Source organism: Haliotis asinina, chromosome 2 (genome assembly GCF_037392515.1).
Source record: "Haliotis asinina isolate JCU_RB_2024 chromosome 2, JCU_Hal_asi_v2, whole genome shotgun sequence".
NCBI classification, from domain to species: domain Eukaryota; kingdom Metazoa; phylum Mollusca; class Gastropoda; order Lepetellida; family Haliotidae; genus Haliotis; species Haliotis asinina.
In genome coordinates, this window is record NC_090281.1 from 84,539,586 (window position 1) to 84,563,532 (window position 23,947).

General features: G+C 39.5%; 1 protein-coding gene across 3 annotated transcripts in view; it reads left to right on the top strand.

Moving 5' to 3' along the window:
- The window catches only part of LOC137274455 (leucine-rich repeat-containing protein 74A-like), a 59,694-nt gene extending 44,865 nt beyond the window's left edge, over positions 1-14,829 (top strand). For 2 of the 3 annotated variants that reach the window (XM_067807643.1, XM_067807644.1), the window contains 6 exons: positions 3,574-3,659; positions 5,577-5,771; positions 7,651-7,746; positions 8,187-8,450; positions 8,720-8,805; positions 10,435-14,829. In XM_067807643.1, coding sequence (XP_067663744.1) covers positions 3,574-3,659; positions 5,577-5,771; positions 7,651-7,746; positions 8,187-8,450; positions 8,720-8,805; positions 10,435-10,603 — 896 coding nt within the window. In that variant the 3' untranslated portion in view covers positions 10,604-14,829. The remainder of the gene's footprint in view (positions 1-3,573; positions 3,660-5,576; positions 5,772-7,650; positions 7,747-8,186; positions 8,451-8,719; positions 8,806-10,434) is intronic. The other variant, XM_067807645.1, reaches the window with a different exon arrangement.
- The last annotated feature ends 9,118 nt before the right edge of the window (positions 14,830-23,947 follow it).

Consider the following 23,947-nt stretch of genomic DNA (forward strand, 5'->3'; position numbering starts at 1 on the left):
TAACTTTTTATTCAGTTTGATTATGTTTTTTTACGATTAATTATGTTTGTCCCTTCTGTTTCTGTTGGCACATGTTAGAGATTCTATTTAATATCGGCATAAAACTCCTTAATAAAGTTATTTAAAGAAGAACAAATTTGTAAAATTGGAAAACCGGACATCTCATTATTCGAATGTTTGAAAACATTCTCTACAGTTAATGAGCTTTGTTTTTATATGAATGTTGCCAAATCAAAGCAAAATATCGCTAATTATGACAATTAAATTTTAATCTGTTTCTTGTGTGGATAATATGACATGATTTATGTTAAGACAGATCTTACAGGGCGCCCTTAAACACATGCCCAAGTCTCACCATGTACATGATTGGGTCTTAATGAGACCTTGTATAAAACCTACTCGCAAGTTATGCGTGTATTTATAGGAGTTCGCAAATGTGGACGTAATTGGAAGGCCTAGTTACATTCAATCTGGGAATAAAACAGTTTCCCGTGCAGTCCCGAAATACCTGCTATTAATCATACGATTTTTCCTATGCAATCTTAGATTTTTCTCAGGTTAATCTCAAGGTTTTTTACCTAGTTTGTAAATGTCTGCAGAGGAGGAGAGTAGACGATCATTGTACAAGGCCAGATTGTAATCTGAATTAATTTATAGTTTCTTATATTAGTCTAGATTATCTGCTAAATCAGATTTCTTTAGTGAGTGATTGAGTGCGTGAGTTAGGTGGAAACTTCCAGCTTCGTCTCAGACATTTACCGTGGTACAATGTGGAGACTGACAGGCGCGCATTCAATATTTTCTTAAAGTCTTAAGTGGAATCATGTAACGCCTGTATTTGCTTATCGACCGGTGATGTTGAAATTTAATCCTTTATGACTTCAAGACTCAGTTTGACTACATGTACTACAGTTCGGAATAACATTTATGGAAATTTGCCACCCTTACATTGGGGACCAAGGCGGTAAATGTAATTCAACTCAAGCGGCACCTATTTGTTTATTAATAAAATATTTGAAGGGGGGCACTCATAGGTGACAGTTATATAACTTTATCATGAATAGGGCAGGACATTTAAATATACGACGCTCTTTCAATCTTTAGTGCTGCTTGTTTCATCGACAGCGTGTTTGTATGTTGTCATGACAATATATGGTCTACTTATGATTGTTTGCGTCATGGCCCGCTGTTCAAAGTGTCCAAAGCCGTAAGACGTCAGGTATTTAATGTGTCCAAGGTGCAGCGCCATAACAGTTATTATTACCCACGTGGTACTTCCTAAAGGTGTTTCATAACAAAGTGTTATGACACATATGTGTCACAACACCTTCGAGTGATTTGATTGGCTAATACGTGAACTTTGACATTACTGGTACTACTTTCATCACTCATTCCATTCATGATTTTCATCCAAGTTTTCACACCTGAGAGCATGTAAAACGAAAACACTTCTATGGAATTAGATAACATTTATTTCATTTAGTGTGGTTACTAGCATTATTTTCAATTCTATGACAACTCAAGTTTCTGTAATAAAAACGAAAATAAAACAATCTATAAAAATACGTAAACAAATACGTCTAGTAGGGCTCTCTTGAGTGTAAACAAATATGGCGTCGCCCGTAAAAGTTAATGATTTCGTCAAAATTGACGGACAGCTGGTTGGAAGAGTTGTGAATGTTATCAAGAGATTGAATACCTTCTGCGTGTATGTTGTCAGGACTGCACAGTAACGAACAACATCAAAAGACGAGTGGCGCTCTTGTATCTCTATCACTGCCACTGTCAGCCGCATCCATTCGCGTCCTCCCGCACAAACATATTGTCACTGCCATGCCTCCCGTGGTTTCTTATGTAGGGGTCAAAAGCACTTCCCAGAAACTAAACACAATAGGCTTGAAATCGTCTTCGTTAGAGGTTGTAGGCTGTGTTTTCAGATGCAATTTTCGGTGGAGTCTTCAACATAAACATCGAATCTCGACAAGTGGGAATTCCAAGCTGAGATGAGAAGGCGTCACTGGCATCCTGCGCAAAACGTCGCCGAATTATTTACAGTAACTCGTCCTCCGATGAAGAACATTAAGCTCAACTATTTGAGACATACAATTCCCTGTTATTCACATTCATCTTTGCTGTTGAGTTTGCCACGCCTAATTAAATGCTCCCAAGAATCTTCTTCTTTGTGAACACGTCTCAGCATGACGACTAGCCCGACAGTGATAGGCGACTGACATTCAGGCAAGATTTAGGTAACGTAGTCAATTTCAAAACATTTACACTTCGCAAGTGTTTTGATGAATATTTTATTGCTTTTGAAAAAAATCCTGAACTGAAAAGAATTAAATTTTGATTACGACTTGATGCTGTCCTAATTTGTTCATTTTCTTGTGATTAGGCGCCGTATAAGAAAAACATTGCCTCTACGCAGCGTACGTTTTCTAGGAGTGAAGCGGTTGACATTCCAATCACCAATATGATGTACTAATCCGCGTTACATGGTTCTATATATATAGGAAAGCAAAATATTGCTTTATTTTAACGATATTTTCACTTTTTAGAAGGTGGGTAATAAATAGGATACAAAACTCTTTCCTCTTTCATATCAAGTTTATGTCCCGAGTGAAATAATTTTGGTTTGTCACGAGCTTTTAGCTAAAGCTCGTGACAAACCAAAATTATTTCACTCGTGACATAAACTTGATATGAAAGAGGAAGCTCATTTAATATCCTATAATTATTTACCGAAATGTGATCAAGTCATATAACTGAATTATGGGTGACAGCTCGTCCTAAAGACGAATGTTTTACAAGATGTCACTGGGGACATTATTGGTTGTAGGAGCTGTAACCGGACGGGGAAGGAAACTGGAACACCTCATCATGTCAAAGATTGTTTTGCTTAACAGTGTCTATTTCTCAACGATAAAGAAAACCTTGATGGCATGTATTGTATAAACTTTACTGCTATTTTGATAGACCCTTGTTCGACTCCCACATGGGTACAGTGTGTGACGTCCGTTCTGATGTCCGCCGCAGTGATATTGCTGGAATATTGGTAAAGGCAGTGATATTGCTGGAATATTGGTAAAGGCAGTGATATTGCTGGAATATTGGTAAAGGCAGTGATATTGCTGGAATATTGGTAAAGGCAGTGATATTGCTGGAATATTGGTAAAGGCAGTGATATTGCTGGAATATTGGTAAAGGCCACGTAAACGTACACTCACTCAACCAAGCAGTACCATGGTACCGCATGGATAACAGTATTAGGTTTTAGCAGCTGTGTAACCCAGGTTACAACTGGCCTCCGACGACCAATGCTAATAAAGACCAACTGATTTGCAAAAACAGTTATATGACTTGGCCGGATATGTTTTACTTCCGTGTGCGAAATACGCATGTTGTCGGAAAGTGCACGCTAAACATCATCATCATCATCATCATCATATGTTAGGAAATATGAAATGATTGGGAATTCTTGGCGTTTTTTGTGTGGTATCGCTAGCAGAGAGTGTGTGCATTTATCGGAACTTGAAATTGATGTGGAATCATCTCTCAATGATTTTCTTTCAGCTGTGAACGGTTCTTTGAAGAGTCTTGATCTCAGCTGGAACCATCTCCGTTTGAAGGGAGCGGTGGCAATATGTCAGGGACTACAGGTTAGCAGTCTTCTTTTAATCCACTTTTGGTTCGCTCAGGTTCGCATTGGTTTAATAACCAACAAGCAGGAGCCAAACCAGAGGACACGAATATGTACAACTTCCGGTTATACGAACGCATGAGCATCGTCTGAAATAACGATTATTGATAGACATCTTCATCCCGACTTTATAGGCAATAGCCACCTTTATCAAACACCCATATGTCTTATAAACTCATCTCGCATTAGGATGACTCACAGAAAGCTTTCCAGAACATATAACGATTTGAAGTAAGCTCTTTTCATAACCTGCGCGAGAAGAAACTTTAACAACCCATCGATGTAATCTCGCATTGTCCGCTGTATCGATCTCCCGATAAAACTTGAAGACATCATAATAGCCTGTTATATATTTCCACGGCTTATTGAGTAAGGTTTTATTTATGTTCGTGTGAAACGTAACGATACCTTGGTACAAGTTTGTTTGACAAAACATTGTACGAGGTCGCCAGAGAACAGAGAAAAATGAAATCTTTACGCATTTGTTGGCATTAATGGTGCATATAGTTTGAAAAAAGCCTATAGCTTCCGTTCTTAATTTATGTAGTTTTTTAGTGAATCGAGATCTGCAGTGTTCCTGAGCCAGTCATGGCGCACTTAACAGTCACGATTCAACAGAACATACATGTTTTGGTGATTAGGGGCCCTATCAAATATTTCCTTTTTCGTTAATGTATTTTCCTGCAATAAAGGGATTTTATATTTCATACCGACCGATAGGTAGGTAATTGTATTTTCAATGATATGATGAGGGTAAAAATTAATAATCACATTTTTCCACGCGTTATGATTCAAACCGTATGTTTTGTAAAGGCAAAGTAACTCTGGATTGCGAGAATATTTGACGTTAGGAACATTTGGTGTCGATAGAGAGTAGCCATCAGGAAATGTTATAATGCATTTTGCGAATAATAGATTAATTTAGTTTCAGTACAAAGTTGTAAAATTCATGTCAGATGTTTTGATATTGTCCCTTAGTGTCCATTAATCAATAATATTTAGAGGCTGTTATGTTGGCATGTGTTATTGCTGTTGTCAGGCAGTTGTATGAAGCCAGCATATGAATAAACACTTACACAGTGCAGTTGTATGGAATCGATATGAAGACAAGCATATCGCAGACTTCATACCGACATCACAATACCGATCTGAAAACATCTTCAATGGCATTAGGGAGCTGTAAATAGAAAGTCTTAAAATCAACGTCGATATATCTTTGCCAAAGAAACAAGAATTTCGATGTTTACTATCTATTGAATGTTTAATATTTTCCTCAGAAGTACGTATATCGATGTTGATTTCTTGTTGTTTTATAACGTATGTTTAAGTTAGAAGCGTCTACATCGATGCACTCGAAGGCGCAAATACATCAATACTGCCGTTTTAGGTATTTCTTTTTATTCTGCGACCATCTCTATATCTACAACTGTATTTATCTACGTTGACTTTTTGCGTCCATGTTCATATTTGATGTAATCTCATTTTTCAGTGTATTTTTCGAAATGGACCATTGTTCAGCAAGATCAGGCTTTGAACTGCCATTCCTTATCTAAAGATATACTTTACAACTTCGAAATAACTCCAGTGACTTAAAAGGTGTACAATTTTCAGACACATTTATTATCTTTAGATGAATATAGGTCCCAATATTTTAATTGATGCACGTAAATTTGTCCCAGAAAATTCCTCAACTAATCTGTTCACTTTTCGGCGGCGGGGTAGCCTAGTGGTTCAAGGCTCGTTACGCCGGGTTAGTCCCGGGTTCGATGTCCGGCATGGGTACAATGTGTGAAGCCAATGTCTGGTGTCCGTCGTCGAGATATTGCTGGAATATTGCTAAAAACCATACTGACGCACTCACTCTGTTCCATTTTAGGTCAATACAGGTCTAACCCGGCTCTTTCTGTCCTGGAATGGGTTTGGGATGGAGGGCAGTCAGGAGATGTCTAAAGCCCTGGTCAAGAACAAGACCCTGGTGGAACTGGACCTCGAAGCCAACAGGATCAACATCTGTGCCTTCCGCCTTCTGCTCAACGGACTGCTAAAGAACAACACTCTCAAAGTCCTCAAGGTACGTCTCATGACACTGGTGCAGAACTCACACAGTCCTCATAGGTCATCACTTCTCACCTACTGATGCAGCTCTCTCAAAATCCTTAAGGTACGTCTCATGACGCTGGTGCAGAACTCTCACAGTCCTCATAGGTCATCACTTCTCACCTACTGATGCAGCTCTCTTAAGGTTTGTCTCACTGACTAGTGCAGCTATCTTAAAGCCCTCATATGTCATTACTTTTCACTGATCGATGACAGTCCCTAAGGTACGAGTACGTCTCAACGGCTGGTGCAGAACTCTCAAAGTTCCATCCATCTTTACTTCTTACCGGTTTGTGCAACGCTCAGGACGTCCTCAAGGTACGTCTTCATGGGTCAGTGGAGCTTCAGCGTCTTTAGAGCTTGGACCAGAGTCTTTGAAGATACCTTTCATGGTTTGTTTACTTCATACTTTTCTGGGCAGCTCTCTCCAGGTACTCAAAATTAATATCATGGGTCGGTACTATGCAGCTTTCTCAAAGTTATTAATGTACGCCCATAGGTCGGTGCAGCTCTAACATAGTCCATAAATCACTTCTCTCTGGTCTCAAAGGCCGGTACAGTACTTCTTTCTGGTCGGCGGAGCACACCGAGTCGTTAAGGTAAGTTATACTGGTCAGTGCAACTCATTATTCAAGGATCTTACGGTACATCTCACTAGTTGTTGCAGCTCTCTCAGAAGGGTTTAAGGTACATCCTGTTGGTCGATGCAGCTGGAGAGAGGTCTGATACGAACATCCGTTGATGAAGGAGCAATAATGAGCTCTGAAATGTCATGATAAAGAATAATAAGAAGTTCCTATCCATAAAATTGTTCATGTATTCATCCTCAATGTATTTTTCCGAGAGGCAATATAGATTTGACATAGACGTATCCTCTGACTGACAGGCCTCAGGCAGGGTAACAACAAGTGCTGACGTGTAACCTCTATATATAACGTATAACTACTGGCTTTCCGCTATCCTGACTAGGGACACTGAAAGGGATAGGAATCCTGTTTATTATCTACGAGGGCGACCATTTCGGAGTTCATATTTTCCATACGATGAAATAGGGCACTTTATCACTTTGTCATGGTGACGTGACGTCATGAACGATGCCATAACGTCACGGTTCTTTTGTGACGTTGCGTTCTACATGTGGAGACGACGGGTAGCCAGCCCATGTTTGAAAGTAGATTTGGGTGTGTTTTCCTCAATTTAATGACTTCGGTAATAAACAGCATATTATGTTCGTGCCCATAATACACTTTGTTTACAACACTTGTGCCTAAATATCAGTGTATCCCACGCAACATTTAGGCACGCGTGTCATGTACATGGTATGACATGGGCGCTCATATACTATCCCTTATTTAAGACAGATTGTGTGATGTGGGAAGATAACGTAACGCTGGCGGCAGAGAGCAAGTGAATGAGTACCTGTCTTCCAGTGATCAACAGCATGTACATCGATCTGCGCAAATGGGAACCGATGACATGTGTCAACCAAGTCAGCGAGCCTGACCACCCGATCTCGTTAGTCGCGTCTTTTTACGACAAGCATAGCCGACCTTTTTTGGCAAGCATGGGTTTCTGAAGGCCTATTCTACCCCGGACCCTCACGGCTCACTTGCAACCTCGACACATGAGAGTTTCAAAGGAGTTACATCTCACTATTCAAGGGACGTTGTACGCTCGAACAGCAATGATCAGCAATTACTTGGCGAATCGACGTCGTTTATTAAATTCTTAACAGACTGATTATAACAGGATCAGTTCTACGATTACTTCACAATATTTATTAAATGTTTGTTACAGCTAACACTGTTAATTCCTTCATGAGAATATTTCTGGAAATGCTGTATTTTCTCCAGATTGGAATCAACCCGTTGACAACAGAGGGCGCTATGAGTATTCTCAAAGCAATATCTGAAGATGACGCCACAGCTCTCATTGACCTTGACCTTTCCGTAAGTCTATTGTCTAAACGTTATTTTGTACACTTCATAACGCAGAACTGGGCTCCATACCTTTTCTCAATGAGGAGAATAGAAGCCGGGTGCTCGGCGTTTCGGGCGAACCCTGTATCCATAAGTCTACCCCATCGAGCACTGGGCTCATTGGACGTCCCTGAGTTATACACGGCGTCGTGGTAATAGCACCATCACACCCTCGGACTGGTTTATTAACAAGGTATTGATAAACGCATAGAAGAATACTCTAGAAGTATTAACGATGTTTGAGAATGTGTCCGATGTAGTGTCCCAAATAGGATCACATACTCTTCTACACATACATCGACAAGCTTCAAATGCGTACAATGTCCATTATTTATTCCCCTTTCCGTGGAATTCCTACAAAAATCCTCTACCCACTCACTTAATCATTCACAGACTCACTCGTGTTACAGGAAGTTGCTGTAGGAGAAGACTTTACAGATCTCCTCGATGAGGTCCAGACCAAGCGGCCACTCCGGGTCAAATATGGCGTTGCCATGCGTCACGAGGACTTCAAGCGCAATGGGAAAACTGTCGTCCTTGACACTGATGATCCGTCCAGCATCCTCTTCGACTATATGCGCAGAAAGAACCTCCGTCTCATAGACTTGCTGCATAGTCTGGACAAGGACAAGAGTTACTCACTGGATAGAGAGGAACTGAGAAACGGACTGCTGGTGAGAGTTATCCGCCCTTTATCCCTTAAGGATTTCATACGGACGCAAAGGCGAATTCCAGGATGTCTCTCCATGTTCATTTACTTGAAACGTAATTTAACATTGAATGACGTAACTTACTTGTTATCGTGTGTGTACAGAACAGAAACCAGATCGTTCACCACAGGTTAACATTCGTCCAAGTAAAACTATATCATATTTCCCCTCTTCACAATAGAGACCATGTTTACACGATAGATCAAATATCGTTCGTTCGTTCGTTTTGCCAGAACGACGGCATCCCCCTCAGCTCTCGCTCCATGGACATCATGATGGAGAAACTGGACAGGAACACGGACGGCTTCGTCGACTACGAGTATGTATCGTTTACAGGGAGCATGTCACAGACTGCTGTATTAATATTAAATACAGGGAAACACTTTTTTGACTCTGGTGACTATAACTAAACATTTCATTAGGCAACTGAGCAGTTCAGCATTGTCCCATTTTTAAAGAAAGCTCATTCTAGATGATTTTGATAGGGGTGAGGCTGATGCTAAAGTGTTAGCTGGTAGACATGGTATTCCTCTGTCTACAGTATACAGAACTTTGAAGAATATTCAAACAGGAACCGGGATAGAGCACAAAACAGGGGCAGGTCGGCCTAGGAAATTCAGTGTTGTGGATCGCCGAAGACTTGGGCAGATTGTGAGTAGGGGCAAGTTGAAAAGTGTTGAGAACATCAGAAATGAAATGATTAGCAGAGGAAGTCCTCAGGTATGCAATGAAACAGTTAGACAGGAATTAGAGAGACTTAATTGGGTGAAAAAACATGGAATTCCCTCGCCGTTGATGAAAGATGCACAAAAGGAAAAACGTTTAAACTGGTGTCGGGCTCATGAAAATCAAGATTGGGATAATGTTTTCTTTTCGGATGAAAGTTCTGTTTGGCTTTTCCCTAATTGTGTGAAAATTTGGACCAAAGATACTGTCAAACCTATCTACCAGCGACCAAAACATAGCCCGAAGTTTCACATGTGGGGTGGCATATCGGCTCACGGAGTGCCGCCATTGTGTGTTTTCACGGGAAACTTGACAAAAGAAAGATACGTTGACATTCTAAATGGTCACCTTCTTCCGACAGCAAAAACATTGTATGAAGATGATTGGATTTTCCAGCATGATAATGACCCAAAACACACTGCGTGCTACACAAAACAGTGGTTGTCGGGCGAAAATGTTCAAGTTTTAGACTGGCCCAGTTACAGCCCAGACCTAAACCCAATTGAGAATGTGTGGGGAGTCATGAAGGACAGAATAAACCAAAGGGACTGAGAAATATTGAAGGCCGAGGTGGTCCAATATTGGGATACCCTGTCACACGATTACCTACAAACTTTGATGGGTAGTGTGCCTAGGCGTATTCAGACATGCATTGCTGAGCGAGGAGGTCTAACAAAGTACTAAAACAAGACTGAGACTGTAAAAGGATGATGTTTTAACATGTTTATGTAAGTAAAACGCCAGAAGTTAATAAACGTAATGAGTTACATGACGCAACATGATTCTCAATAATTTCTGGGAATACTATACACTCAACACTGTCTTTCGCTAACACCGGATGCACTGAAGAACATTCTATTTATACTCGAGAATATCAGTTACACTCATCACTGTCCTTATTTTATTGACACTTGCAGTCCACGCACTTTTGTATTCGAATCCCTTATTGGTAATCGTCTAGTATCAGTATTGCCTTAGGCTTTCGTCTGACATTAAATTGTGACACAGTGGTGTCGGCAAACTACTGTTTAAAAGGTTGTGAAACGCACTCAGTAACTCTCACTCGCCCACTATACAAAGCATAGAAATATGTCTGAAGAGTCTTATTATTATCATTATGACAACTCTTCTCCTAAAATGAACAAAATATGTAAATACGTATTGTTTGTCAGCCTATTTATTGAAGGTTGCCTTTATGAATACATGACCTTTTTCCTACCAGGGAGCTTGCTCTTGGTTTGAGGGACTACATGCGGAAGATTACAAAGCGGAAGAAGAAAGAAAGTCAATCTGCGCCAATCAAAAGCCAGATCGAGCATCTCAAGGAAGCAATTCGCATGCGCATTGAGACTAGTAGGCAGCAAGAATCATCAAGAGAATGGAGGATATAACTGGTATCCCAATCCGGATCTGACCTGTGACCTTTGTTCTACGGTTGTGAATGTGACGTTTACCAAAAAGCGGAATATGAAATTGCGACAACATCCTTTACACTTGAACTAACAATGGCTTCATACTGTACAAATATATTTGTGGAATATTCAATATATGTATATATGCTGATCGATGCTAAAGGATATGTTTGTCGCAACACATTTTACTGTGATATATTCTATATATTCCAATACAAGCTTCAAGTACACAATAGGTATTGTATATGTAAAATATGTATTTTTCGCATTATTTCTATATGCAACCAAATATGTCGACTGCGGTTTGTCAGTTTCTTGACACACCAATATGCACAATTTAATATATCGGAGTGTCAAGCATCTAGCCTATCTACTGTGTATATGTACGCCAGAACACTCGGAGATATATCAGCAAGTCTGGATAAAATGTCATCAAAACATATACTTTTCATCATGGTTGTGGTCATGTCCATTGATTCATGTAATAACAAATAATTACCAAATTACTCCATAATGGTAACTGAAGTATTTTCGTCATTTGGTTTAAAGAGTGGTCAATACTGAAGCCCTGGACAGGACAATGCACTCGGACAGCCCTTGGTCGTTTTGACTCGTTTTGACTGATCGTTTATATAATGGACATCATTCTCCTATATGTATGTTATTAACCTATATATCCTTTCCCACGGAGTAGAAACGGTGCAGTGCCCTCTTTCGTAGTTTGTGTTAATTACCCTCGTGTTTATTGCCCGTGGGTAATTCTGGTTAAATGTGAAGTGTATTCCGACGTGGATTGTTTGCTTTCTTTCATTGAACAGGTGCGTATGACTTTATGCCGCTGACACAAATATATCTATGGTATACTATACCATATCGAACGCACACCAAAAATGGGTTTCGCGTTACACCAATGCTGGAATCGAACTGGTATTTGTGCTGGGACGACCAAACGTTTGTACCATTAGATTACTGTACCGACGTTCGTTTAGTCACAAAAAAATTTGCCTATCGACTGAAGTAAACCCGGGGTAAAGGGGATATACGTAAATCGCTGTTGAAAAACGGACCAGTATATATTTATGTGTACTCATTGAAAAACGCCAAGCATCAAATTTTTACGCTTATTTACGGAATCAAACCCGCGAAGATCCGGGTTAGAACTGACCTTCAGCAACCCATGCTTGTCGTAAGGAACGACTAACGGGATCGGATGGTCAGGCTCACTGAAATGGTTGACTCATATCATTGAATCACAGTTGCGAAGATCGATGCTCATGCCGATCACTGGATTGCTTGTCCAGATTCAATTATGTACAACAAAGCTGGAATATTGCCGAGTGAGAAGTAATGCTTAACCCACTCTCTGTGTACATAACTGTGTCACAAAACATCCAAGCACGTCATTGTATGTGAATACACGACTGTCAGACACACTCTAAGAACAGCTCCGGTTTAGCTCAGCGAATGAAATTCAAACTTTGACGCCTATCGGCAATTATGTCTCAATTAGTTGTATTAAAAGTAATGTCACATTGGAATTAGGGATGACTCCAGGTGTTCGCACGAGGGTTGGAAGATTAGCCTATTCTGCTCTATCAGTAGCCATACACATAATTTGCATTGAACCGTAAGACCCTGTGCTTCTTTATTGAAGACTACTTTTGTAGTTGCAACGTTTTAGAGAAGAACAACCTGATTAACAGACTGTCAAGGAAACAGGAAACCAACGTTGTTGTACATTAGAAGCCACGTGTTTCATGAAATTCTACTCCACTCCCACAAATTAGGAAATACTATCGCATTAGAGAAACCGGTTAATTTGATTAGACGTCAGTTGGCAGTCTTCATCAAACCCATCCTCTTTATCTGCAGTGATTAACATTTGGGTTCACAATAATAATCATAGATCAATATTATCACAATGGAATCACTAGCTATATCAGAAAGGGATAGTGTTGCATCGGTAACAGGAAAAGTGTATCTGTGACATTCAAGCAGAGGATGTAGGCGGTCATGGAATTGTACGTCAGCGAGTTAGATTCCGATGTGTTCAGATTGTTTTATTAATGCTTAATTCTTATGTTTCATATAAGCGAGACGGGGAATATTAAACAGTTACATACATGGAATCTTACTAGAAGGGTATTAGTGAATACGGACGTAATGATTTTGCATGTTGTAAAAATATGATAATAACTGATAATTATGCGATACACAGAATTGCCTTTTCATTGTGTTTGTGATGAGTGTCACTGGTGAGGCAGGATTCGTTTCCCTTTCTTGTTTACCATCAGCATTTGTTAGTGAGAAATTAACACTTGCTCATGAAATAGACGACACGATACACCTATACTGTGTATAAATGTGCACTGAAATGGCATTGTTATACCAGTCTGACATCAGTCCAATCGCACAATATAGAATAATATGGCTCATAAAAAATCACATTCGGGCACATTTACAATTCGCAGTACATGTATTTGCTAAATTTAGCCCATGCCCTCTTAAAGAAGCTGTATAGTCCTAGGTTAATTAGACCAACAATTAAACCACTTAATCTTAATCTCTCCTGGTGTGGTGTGTGTGTCCGTGTGTGTGTGTGTCCGTGTGTGTGTGTGTGTCCGTGTGTGTGTGTGTGTGTGTGTGTCCGTGTGTGTGTGTGTGTGTGTGTGTGTGTGTGTGTGTGTGTGTGTGTGTGTGTGTGTGTGTGTGTGTGTGTGTGATATATTCCTATCGAGGCTATTTTCATTATACTGAACAGTGCACAAACACGTGGATATACCCGTGTGGATTCATCCATTTTATAGGAACGAGGCATTATGAAAATAGGTCTGCACGTTGGTAGTTATTATACATATGTATTTTTTGAGTGTCCCAAATGAACATTTATGCTAGGATGTGTCAAACACGATCTTTGTTGAAAATGTGGACATGAGCATGTCTTTGACCCATGTATTTTAAAGTATTCCATTTTTTGCCACTATTTTGTGTATCTTCATCACATTATACGCCCTGAACGTGTGTGAAAATGATACCTACTTTTTAACAGTTACTTTCTTGTGTGACCGAAAAGGGCCTTCATCAACCATCGTCCTCTATGAAGAACGTCGAAGTCACCATGACTACATGTATGCATGTCTCTCGTGAATCGATTACCCCTGTCATAATTCAATGCACAACCGACTGAATACATGCGGCATTGTGCGGAATTAGTTGTTGAAATCACCCCAAACTGTTGGTTCCGGAAGTCGACCCCAGGAGCACATCCGACTTGTTAATTCTACTTCCGGAATCAACAACGCGGGCTTTACAACATCAACCGTATCACTGCCGATGTTTCTACTCTATTTCTAGCAACACACATTCCTGGTTTGTACTCGGTGTTTGAACTGGAATTGCTCCGGGTTTAGAATGAGCCGGCATATCTACACATGGTGTATATTTCATCCACAAAGTAATGATGACCCACTCCCACAAATGCTGTATAATTATTGACAAACTGGACACCCGTGAATGTAGATTGTTGTCATGGAAACCTACAGCCTCATGTATCTCGATTATATTAAGCGGTAAGGGCCCCCTAGCTCATAGGCTTTATGATATGATCGATTTAGATAATGTGGACATTTGTTGTGACTATTGTTTACCAAAACGAAAGAAAATTACACGTCTTGCATAACACAGACCTAGGTTCATTTGCGTACAAAAATATAGAGAGAAATGTAATTCCTACATATCCTGTTTTCAATCGCCGTATGATGAAAACCCACATTCTTCGAAAACACGCCATCAAAACTGGTTCTCGTATCTCTTTGCGCTGCGGCATGTCAATACAGACGTCCGGAGTATTAGACCTGACCGTCTGGATGAATTCGGATACGCTTATATCGAATGTTAAATTAATGATTGCATGACAAACATTTAGCAAAACAAGGAGTTTCACACAATCGCTATACACAGAATAAATAAAAATGCCATGTACACAACATAACCAACATGTTATGGAATCCTCGATGGGGGCTGGTAAGTAGGACAGCATGGCCCTCATCGAGTGTTTTCGTATTTCTTGGTATGATTGTGAAAATGTGTTGTTTGATGAAATATTTCAAGGTGTTGTACAAATGTTAATTCTACAGTGATTCAAATGGTTAATGAATATTTGTAACTGAAAATGTCTCGAATAAATATTATTTGTATCAGATGAACTCAGATCAGTTGTTGGTCTTTTCAACTAGGTTGCACTACTGAAGGGCATCATGGTGACGCCCGTCTGTTTCGAACCAGTGATAACTCGATGTATTGTCGATGATTTCCTCCTAGATTTGTTGATCGATGTAACAACGTAAAACTTGTTAACGATACATTCGTGATTGTCTTGTGCCTTATCTTGGAGATATTACCGGTGGTGCGGCAACCTCCTGGTTAAAGCGAGTGAGTGAGAGAGTGAGTTTATTTTTACGTCGCTTTTTAGCAATATTCCAGCAATATCACTGCGGGGGTCACCAGAAAATGGGCTTCACACATTGTGCTCATGTGGGGAATCGACCCCGGGTCTTCGGCGTGACGGGCGAACGCTTTAACCACTAGGCTGCCCCACCGCCCCCGGTTAAAGCGACTTGGGTTGGATACTGCACATGGCTACAATGTGTGAAGCCCATTTCACTCACTCACTCACTCACTGATATTAACTTTCAACACTGGGATCTTCCGCAAAAGCGAACCGGGAGTCGTTTAACAGGCTCTTTCAGATTTTCTGGATCCACACATACAACAATACAGTACGACGTTAGTTGACATTTGGTTTTTGAAGCTGCTTCTCCAGTTATTGGTTCCAAGATGGCGACATCGCATCACGCAGTCTCATTGTCGCAGGTGGGCTTAATTGCATTATAATTGTTGCTATACAGGCGTTCAAAATAGCATTTTATCTACGTTGCCTGGAAACACACTTGTTATGTTAACAGTTCGAACTCTGTCCCTGTTTAAGTTGTGACTGGTAACTCTACAGCCAATAGACCTCAAGACGTATTACTGTCTCCGCCGTTAGCACACGGTTATTACTTTAGGGGTGTCATAGAGTATGCACTATGCATCAAAGATTTAGACTCACTAGTGTAAATGTAGTCACTTACGGTTCTAAACTACATTTTGCAAAATATTTCATACTGTTTGAAGGTGTTGTTTACGTATGAACTGGTGTACTTTAAAACAAATCCGCAATTTGGCAAAGGTCAACAAATGATACAATACAATCACTCAGATACAACGAATTGGCGAATTCTTAACAAAAGGTGACACCAAAAAGCAGCTGTTCACATGCACGATATTTACATATGCGTTTTAGCAATTTGATGTATGATCCTCGTGCAATTCATCTGTATAAGGTGTGCGGTTGGTTCCCACAAGTTAGAGGAGAAATTCATCTCCGAAGTAACTTTATATATAGATGACATATTGTGAGTGGTTTAAGGGCATCTAAACATTTGATGGGCAGTATAGTTCAGACACCAAAATTTGCCGTGGAAAGTTATGTCCATTAGTGGTGCCAGGATTCCCTGAGTACGGAATGGAAACTCTGGACTGGAAATCTCCAATGTTTATTGTTTATTGTCAATGGGCCGCGGGTACCATGTCCAAGTCACCAACTCCAGCATGCTGACACACTACTTCGAACCGTATTCCAGACTGAATAACCTGTGGTGTCAACTTATCTGGAAGGAATACCCATAGTGATAAATGACTTGGACATTATCAAACACGTTTATACTACCTTTGGATAGTATATGATAGTATAAACTTGTTTGATAATTTTCTTGATGTTGTGTCTGAAAACATTGCAGAAGCTGTAGATTCATTTGTACATTTGACTGAGTTAATATTTAACGTCACATCGGCAATATTGCAGCCATAACGTGACGATTGTACATTTGATTTGCAAAGCTGCTAACTGTATGAAACGAAGTAAATCTGTCGTCTGCCACTACTCAAGATCAACCGTGGTTTGATATGGCATGCCGTCATTACCGTGCTGAGAGGGAAAGGCTATTGAAGGTTAAAGAAAGAGTAGACTTGAGGTGGATTTAAAAAGATTTTTGACCCCTAGAAACAAATTTTCGTCTGTCGTCAGAGAGAAAAAACCCGTTTGTATCAGGACAAGATAGTCAGATTGTTAACAGACAATGTGTTTAGTAGTAAGGCATTTTGGAATATATTGACAAGATTTTCGGGGTCAGCTGTACTTCATCCCAATATATCTTAGCAAGAGTGGTTTGACTATTACTGTACTACGTATCACGACACCCCGGGTCCGCAAGATCCAAATACAACTTACATGGGTTATTATCAACCTACAGATAGTAATGTTACAACAATTCTGGACTCGCCTATGACATTAGAGGACGTTACCAACGCAATATATACCCTCAAGTGCTTCAAATGTGCTGCTGCTGATAACTTAAATGCTGAAGTTTTCAGATACTCTTCTGATATTTCTGATCCGTATCTAACAGTTATAATTGTTCAACATGATCTTTGAGAATGATATGTTCCCTGCTCAGTACTAGTGGTCGGTCGGTCTTATTGTCGCTATTCGTAAAAACGGGGGTCGAGATTTAGCTTCAAATTATAGATGAATCCTCAGTGTAATCAGTAAACTTTGCATAGGTCTTATTAACGACAGACTGAAATGTTGGATTGAAGCATGTGTTAAAATATCCGAAGCACGGGTAGGAACAGGATATTCAACTGTCGACAGTTGTATTCTCCATGCTATTACACTCAGAATACTATCGAAAAAAGGTAAATTGTATCTTTTCGGCGTCGACTTCTCGAAAGCATTTGATTTGGTAAATAGGTCGAAATTATGGTTAGTTTTGCAACAGAAGGGGTTAACACCCATGATGCTAGGCTGCATTTAATCCATCTACAGTTGTGTTAAATCTGGTGTTAAAGACAATAATTCCTTTCACAGCTGTTTGACTGTAATATTAGAGCTCGCCAAGGCTGTGTCTTGAGACCCTTCTTGTTTTCCATTTTTATAAATTGACTAAGCAGATAGTATTGAATCGTTGTGTTACATAGGCATTCAGTTACATCCAGTATTAACTCAGTTGTTTCTTGTTCTATTTGCGGATGATGTTATTCTGTTCTCTCACATCATCTATCATCATCATCATCTACAAAACCAATATCCTTAAACAGCAATGCAACATAGATAAATAAAGAATGCTGTGTTTAGAAATGGTAGCATCCTTGCCAAGCACGAAAAATGGTATATTACCTCATATTGACATTTGGGAAATAGTTTTTTCAGGAACATTGTCATGGCATAAACATTTTGAGAGCTCTATTTTACAATCCAAAATGGCTTTGTTTGGAATTGTGAAAAGTTCATCAAAGTTTGAAAACGTAAATGTGATGTCTTCTTCAGAATTTTTGACACTAAAGTAATGCCTATTTTGCTTCATGGTGCAGAAGTATGGGGTCTTGACTGTGATTATAATTCACATATTGAAACCGTTCATACCTTAGCCTGTAAATATTTACTCGGTGTGAAACTGTGTACCCCCAACCACGTTGTACGTAGTGAAATCGGGAGATACCGTATGTATGTCCTTGAGTACAAACGTTATATTATGTATTGGTAAAAATTCTCAATATGCATTCTACACGTTTTCCTAAGAAATTTTACAATCTATTATTGTCAGATGTTTCAAGTGGTAAAATGAACTACCTGTATATGGAAAATGAGCATCACTTGTATATTGCTTGATACGTAATGGTTTTATCCCTGTTGATGTTTTCACCCATCCAACCGAGTGTAAATTCAACCGACTGATGTGTACTGCTGCTCCTCCGTTTTTAAGAAACCTTGTCATGTTTATCTCCTACGTTAACAATCGGTGTGGCTGCAGCTTGAGGACTGCTAATGTATAATATTGCATCATGGGCCGATGGCCTACATTCACCTGAATAAAGAAAGCTGAAAGTTGACGTAGATATTTGACTTATTTGTGGTTGTTTTTCACACGAACTTTGGTGTCTGCTTTCTAAAATTCGAAACTGGCCACCATTTCTCATTCGCCATCGGTGACATTTCAAAATACAATTGCCTTTGATACTGTTGCAGAGAGACATGGTAAAATCAGATGGAAGTTGTTCCCACTGACGTGTTGTATTCTTTTATATCTCAGTTATGAAAGTAACAATGAAAACCCATCTGTACACTGTTAATATCATAATGCCACTTAAATATGAGTGAAAGTTTTACTCCATTTGCCTAATACATAATCAGTGCATAGTCGAATTGCGCATTTTCCTTAGCACGTGTCACGAATGAGTTGTACAGGAAGACGCATGGTCCTTGTTCCAGGAGTCTGTATACCTACCTTTGAGCTGTTGTCAACACTGAACCCTTGCCCCTCGCCCCTTCAAAACATTACCGGATATACATTCCTTGTCAGCGTCACCCGTGAAGACCCTAGTTATAATTGGCCTTCAGCAATCCATGCTAGTCGTATACGGTCACTAACGGGATCAGGTGGTCAGGTTCGTTGACATGGTTGATGCATGTCCTGGTATTCCTATTGCGTAGATCGATGCTCGTGCTGTTGCTCACTGGATTGCCTGGTCAAGCACGATATTTACTGATCACCCCCATATAGCCGCGTAAAACATAAACCCAACCAACTTAATCAGCATCAACAAGTAGAATGAAAGTAACAATCCCGAATCTGAATTTTTTGTTCGGATTCGAGATTTAAATCCTGAAGTTATCATGTATGTATCATGTATGTATGTATCATGTATGTATGTATCATGTATCATGTGTGTATCATGTAGCATGTGTGTATCATGTAGCATGTATGTATGTATCATGTATCATGTGTGTATCATGTATGTATCATGTATCATGAATGTATGTATCATGTATGTATCAGGTATGTATGTATCATGTATGTATCATGTAGCATGTGTGTATCATGTATGTATGTATCATGTATCATGTGTGTATCATGTAGCATGTATGTATCATGTATGTATGTATCATGTATCATGTGTGTATCATGTAGCATGTGTGTATCATGTAGCATGTATGTATGTATCATGTATCATGTGTGTATCATGTATGTATCATGTATCATGAATGTATGTATCATGTATGTATCAGGTATGTATGTATCATGTATGTATCATGTAGCATGTGTGTATCATGTATGTATGTATCATGTATGTATGTATCATGTATGTATCATGTAGCATGTATGTATCATGTATGTATGTATCATGTATCTACGTATGCATCTCGTATCTACGTATCTATGCATCTCGTAGCTATGTATGCATCTCTGTATCTACGTATCTGTCTATGTATGCATCTCTGTATCTACATATCTGTCTATGTATGCATCTCTGTATCTACGTATCTGTCTATGTATCTATCTATGTAGGTATCTATGAATGTATCTATGTAGGTATCTTTGAATGTATCTGTGTAGGTATCTATGTAGGTATCTATGAACGTATCTATGTAGGTATCTTTGAATGTATCTGTGTAGGTATCTATGAATGTATCTATGTAAGTATCTATGTATCATAAATGTATCTGTGTATCTGTGTATGTCTCTTTGTATCTATGTATCTGTGTATCTATCTATGCATCTGTCTGTCTATCTATGTATCAATGTATCTGTCTATTTATCTATGTATCTATCTATTTATCTGTGTATCTATGTATCTATGTATCTGTGTATCTATCTATGTATCTATCAATATTTTCAGATTCGGGATTATACTCTTACAAACATGAACACCCAAACCTACATTTTTCCATATTTCAGCCTCAACTTTGGTTTTTCTTCTTATTCGGGTTTCGGCATTTGAATCCCGAATCTGAATATTTTGTTCAAATGCCGAAACCCGAATATGAAGAAAAACCAAAGTTGAGGCTGAAATATGGTAAAATGTAGGTCTGGGTGTTCATGTTTTTACCCAGGTTTACTAGCGGTCCCTAGTACCTTAGAAAGGGTGAGATAATGTATATTGACACTGTTGTTCATAACTCCGAATTCGAACAAAATATTCAGATTCGGGATTTGAATCCCGAATCCGAACAAAATATTCAGATTCGGGATTCGAATCCCGAATCCGAACAAAATATTCAGATTCGGGATTCAAATGCCGAAGCCCGAATATGAAGAAAAGTCAAAGTTGAGGCTGAAATATGGGAAAATGTTAGTTTGGGTGTTCATGTTTTTACGATACCCAGGTCTACTAACGGCCCCTAGTACCTTAGAAGGGGTGAGATAATGTATATTGACACTGATGTTCATAACTCCGAATTCGAATAAAATATTCAGATCCGGGATTCGAATCCCGAATCCCGAATCCCGAATCCCGAATCCGTTTCTAACTTCATGTTCCTTACATTTGTTTGGTTGAGGATTATCCAGGATTCGAGCTCACGCTACAAGAGTCAGGTACCTAGTCAAACACCAACACACAAAGCCACCGATCAAACGCTCAGAATACCCCATAGAGGATCATAAGGACACGACTGCTAGAGCATCAATATAGTCAGACATTGTAATCTCACCATCTAACGTGAACAATATGTGTTTCATCGACGATATTCATAGTGTAAAACTGGATACAAATTTCAACAACATTGCAGCCCTTCATACATATAACCTCAACATCCCAGTACAAATGTATATTAAATTAAATGAGAAGACTTACTTGCAAATTATGTACACATTTTTAATATTAAAACAGTTATAATGCATAAAATTCTCTAAAACTATGCGTTTGCACCAAACCGCTATTTGATGTAATAGACGGTTGAAAAATATTTTAATTAGTTAACACTGACAATGTGGTTCAATGAAAGGCAGCAGGTGGAATCGCTCAACTTTGTATAAAGAGAGTGCAATAACTGGAATGAGCGTTGGGCTAATCAGGGCTGTAGACAATATCAATACACTGTCGACATGATGAGCTATAACTCGGGAAACGCCTTGGTGGGGGGCAGGGGTGATTTATATAAGTTGCTAAGCAATGGCGCAGTCTGTGTTGCCAGTAAATGGAGACATGATATATAGCCATAGGTAATAAACCCGATGTTATTAAAATGTAGGGTTAATTGTTGTTGTTGTGATTATTGAAGTGGTAGAGACAGCAGCAACAGCGGTAGTAGTGGTTGTGGTGATGGTAGTGATGGTTGTGACTCTGATAGTGATGGTTGTGTCTGTGGTAGTGACGGTAGTGATGGTTGTGACTCTGGTAGTGATGGTTGTGACTCTGATAGTGATAGGAGTGATGGTTGTGTCTCTGGTAGTGATGGTTGTGTCTGTGGTAGTGATGGTAGTGTCTCAGGTAGTGATGGTTGTATCTGTGGTAGTGATGGTTGTGTCTCTGGTAGTGATGGTTGTGTCTCTGGTAGTGATGGTTGTGTCTCTGGTGGCGATGTTTGTTGCTGTTGTTGTGGCTGTAGTGCTGGTGGTGGCGATATTGTTGTTTCACGCCGCAATATCCCTTCTACTTGTAACAGGTTTTCTGTTCCAAACTATTTTCGGAATAGCATTTTCATCTTACCTCGTGCCCTAACTAGTGGTGGAACCCGTCAAGAAAAGCTGCATCATCACCAAAACATCGATTAGAGGTTATTCAATAAAAAGAAAAAACACCAACTAAATATTAAGCAAACTACCTCTGCGTAGAGAATACATTGTAGTTTAATGAATGGGGCTTTGGGGTAACCTAGTGGTTAAAGCGTTGGCACGTTATGCCGAAGACCGGGGTTCAATTCCTCGTATGGGTACAATGTGTGAAGCCCATTCTGGTGTCCCACGCTGTCATATGGCTAGAGTGCTGCGGAAAAAATGGCGTAAAACCGCACTCACTCACTCAATCAATCACTCACTCAATCACTCACTCACTCACTCAGTCAGTAGGAGAGTTTATTTAATTTCTACTCCAAATTTTAATAAGCTCTGTATAATCAGCCATGTTTTACACGACACACCAACAAAACTCGGTTACACGTAGACACCTCGTCCGAACTGCAACCCATCCTTGCAGATGTTGCTTTTAACATCGGAAGACTTAAAGAATGTACGGTTTTTGAACTCAAACAATATTTCTTCTTTCATACCTAATGGTTTTACAGTCTCACCATCTAACGTGAACAATATGTGTTTCATCGACGATATTCATAGTGTAAAACTGGATACAAATTTCAACAACATTGCAGCCCTTCATACATATAACCTCAACATCCCAGTACAAATGTATATTAAATTAAATGAGAAGACTTACTTGCAAATTATGTACACATTTTTAATATTAAAACAGTTATAATGCATAAAATTCTCTAAAACTATGCGTTTGCACCAAACCGCTATTTGATGTAATAGACGGTTGAAAAATATTTTAATTAGTTAACACTGACAATGTGGTTCAATGAAAGGCAGCAGGTGGAATCGCTCAACTTTGTATAAAGAGAGTGCAATAACTGGAATGAGCGTTGGGCTAATCAGGGCTGTAGACAATATCAATACACTGTCGACATGATGAGCTATAACTCGGGAAACGCCTTGGTGGGGGGCAGGGGTGATTTATATAAGTTGCTAAGCAATGGCGCAGTCTGTGTTGCCAGTAAATGGAGACATGATATATAGCCATAGGTAATAAACCCGATGTTATTAAAATGTAGGGTTAATTGTTGTTGTTGTGATTATTGAAGTGGTAGAGACAGCAGCAACAGCGGTAGTAGTGGTTGTGGTGATGGTAGTGATGGTTGTGACTCTGATAGTGATGGTTGTGTCTGTGGTAGTGACGGTAGTGATGGTTGTGACTCTGGTAGTGATGGTTGTGACTCTGATAGTGATAGGAGTGATGGTTGTGTCTCTGGTAGTGATGGTTGTGTCTGTGGTAGTGATGGTAGTGTCTCAGGTAGTGATGGTTGTATCTGTGGTAGTGATGGTTGTGTCTCTGGTAGTGATGGTTGTGTCTCTGGTAGTGATGGTTGTGTCTCTGGTGGCGATGTTTGTTGCTGTTGTTGTGGCTGTAGTGCTGGTGGTGGCGATATTGTTGTTTCACGCCGCAATATCCCTTCTACTTGTAACAGGTTTTCTGTTCCAAACTATTTTCGGAATAGCATTTTCATCTTACCTCGTGCCCTAACTAGTGGTGGAACCCGTCAAGAAAAGCTGCATCATCACCAAAACATCGATTAGAGGTTATTCAATAAAAAGAAAAAACACCAACTAAATATTAAGCAAACTACCTCTGCGTAGAGAATACATTGTAGTTTAATGAATGGGG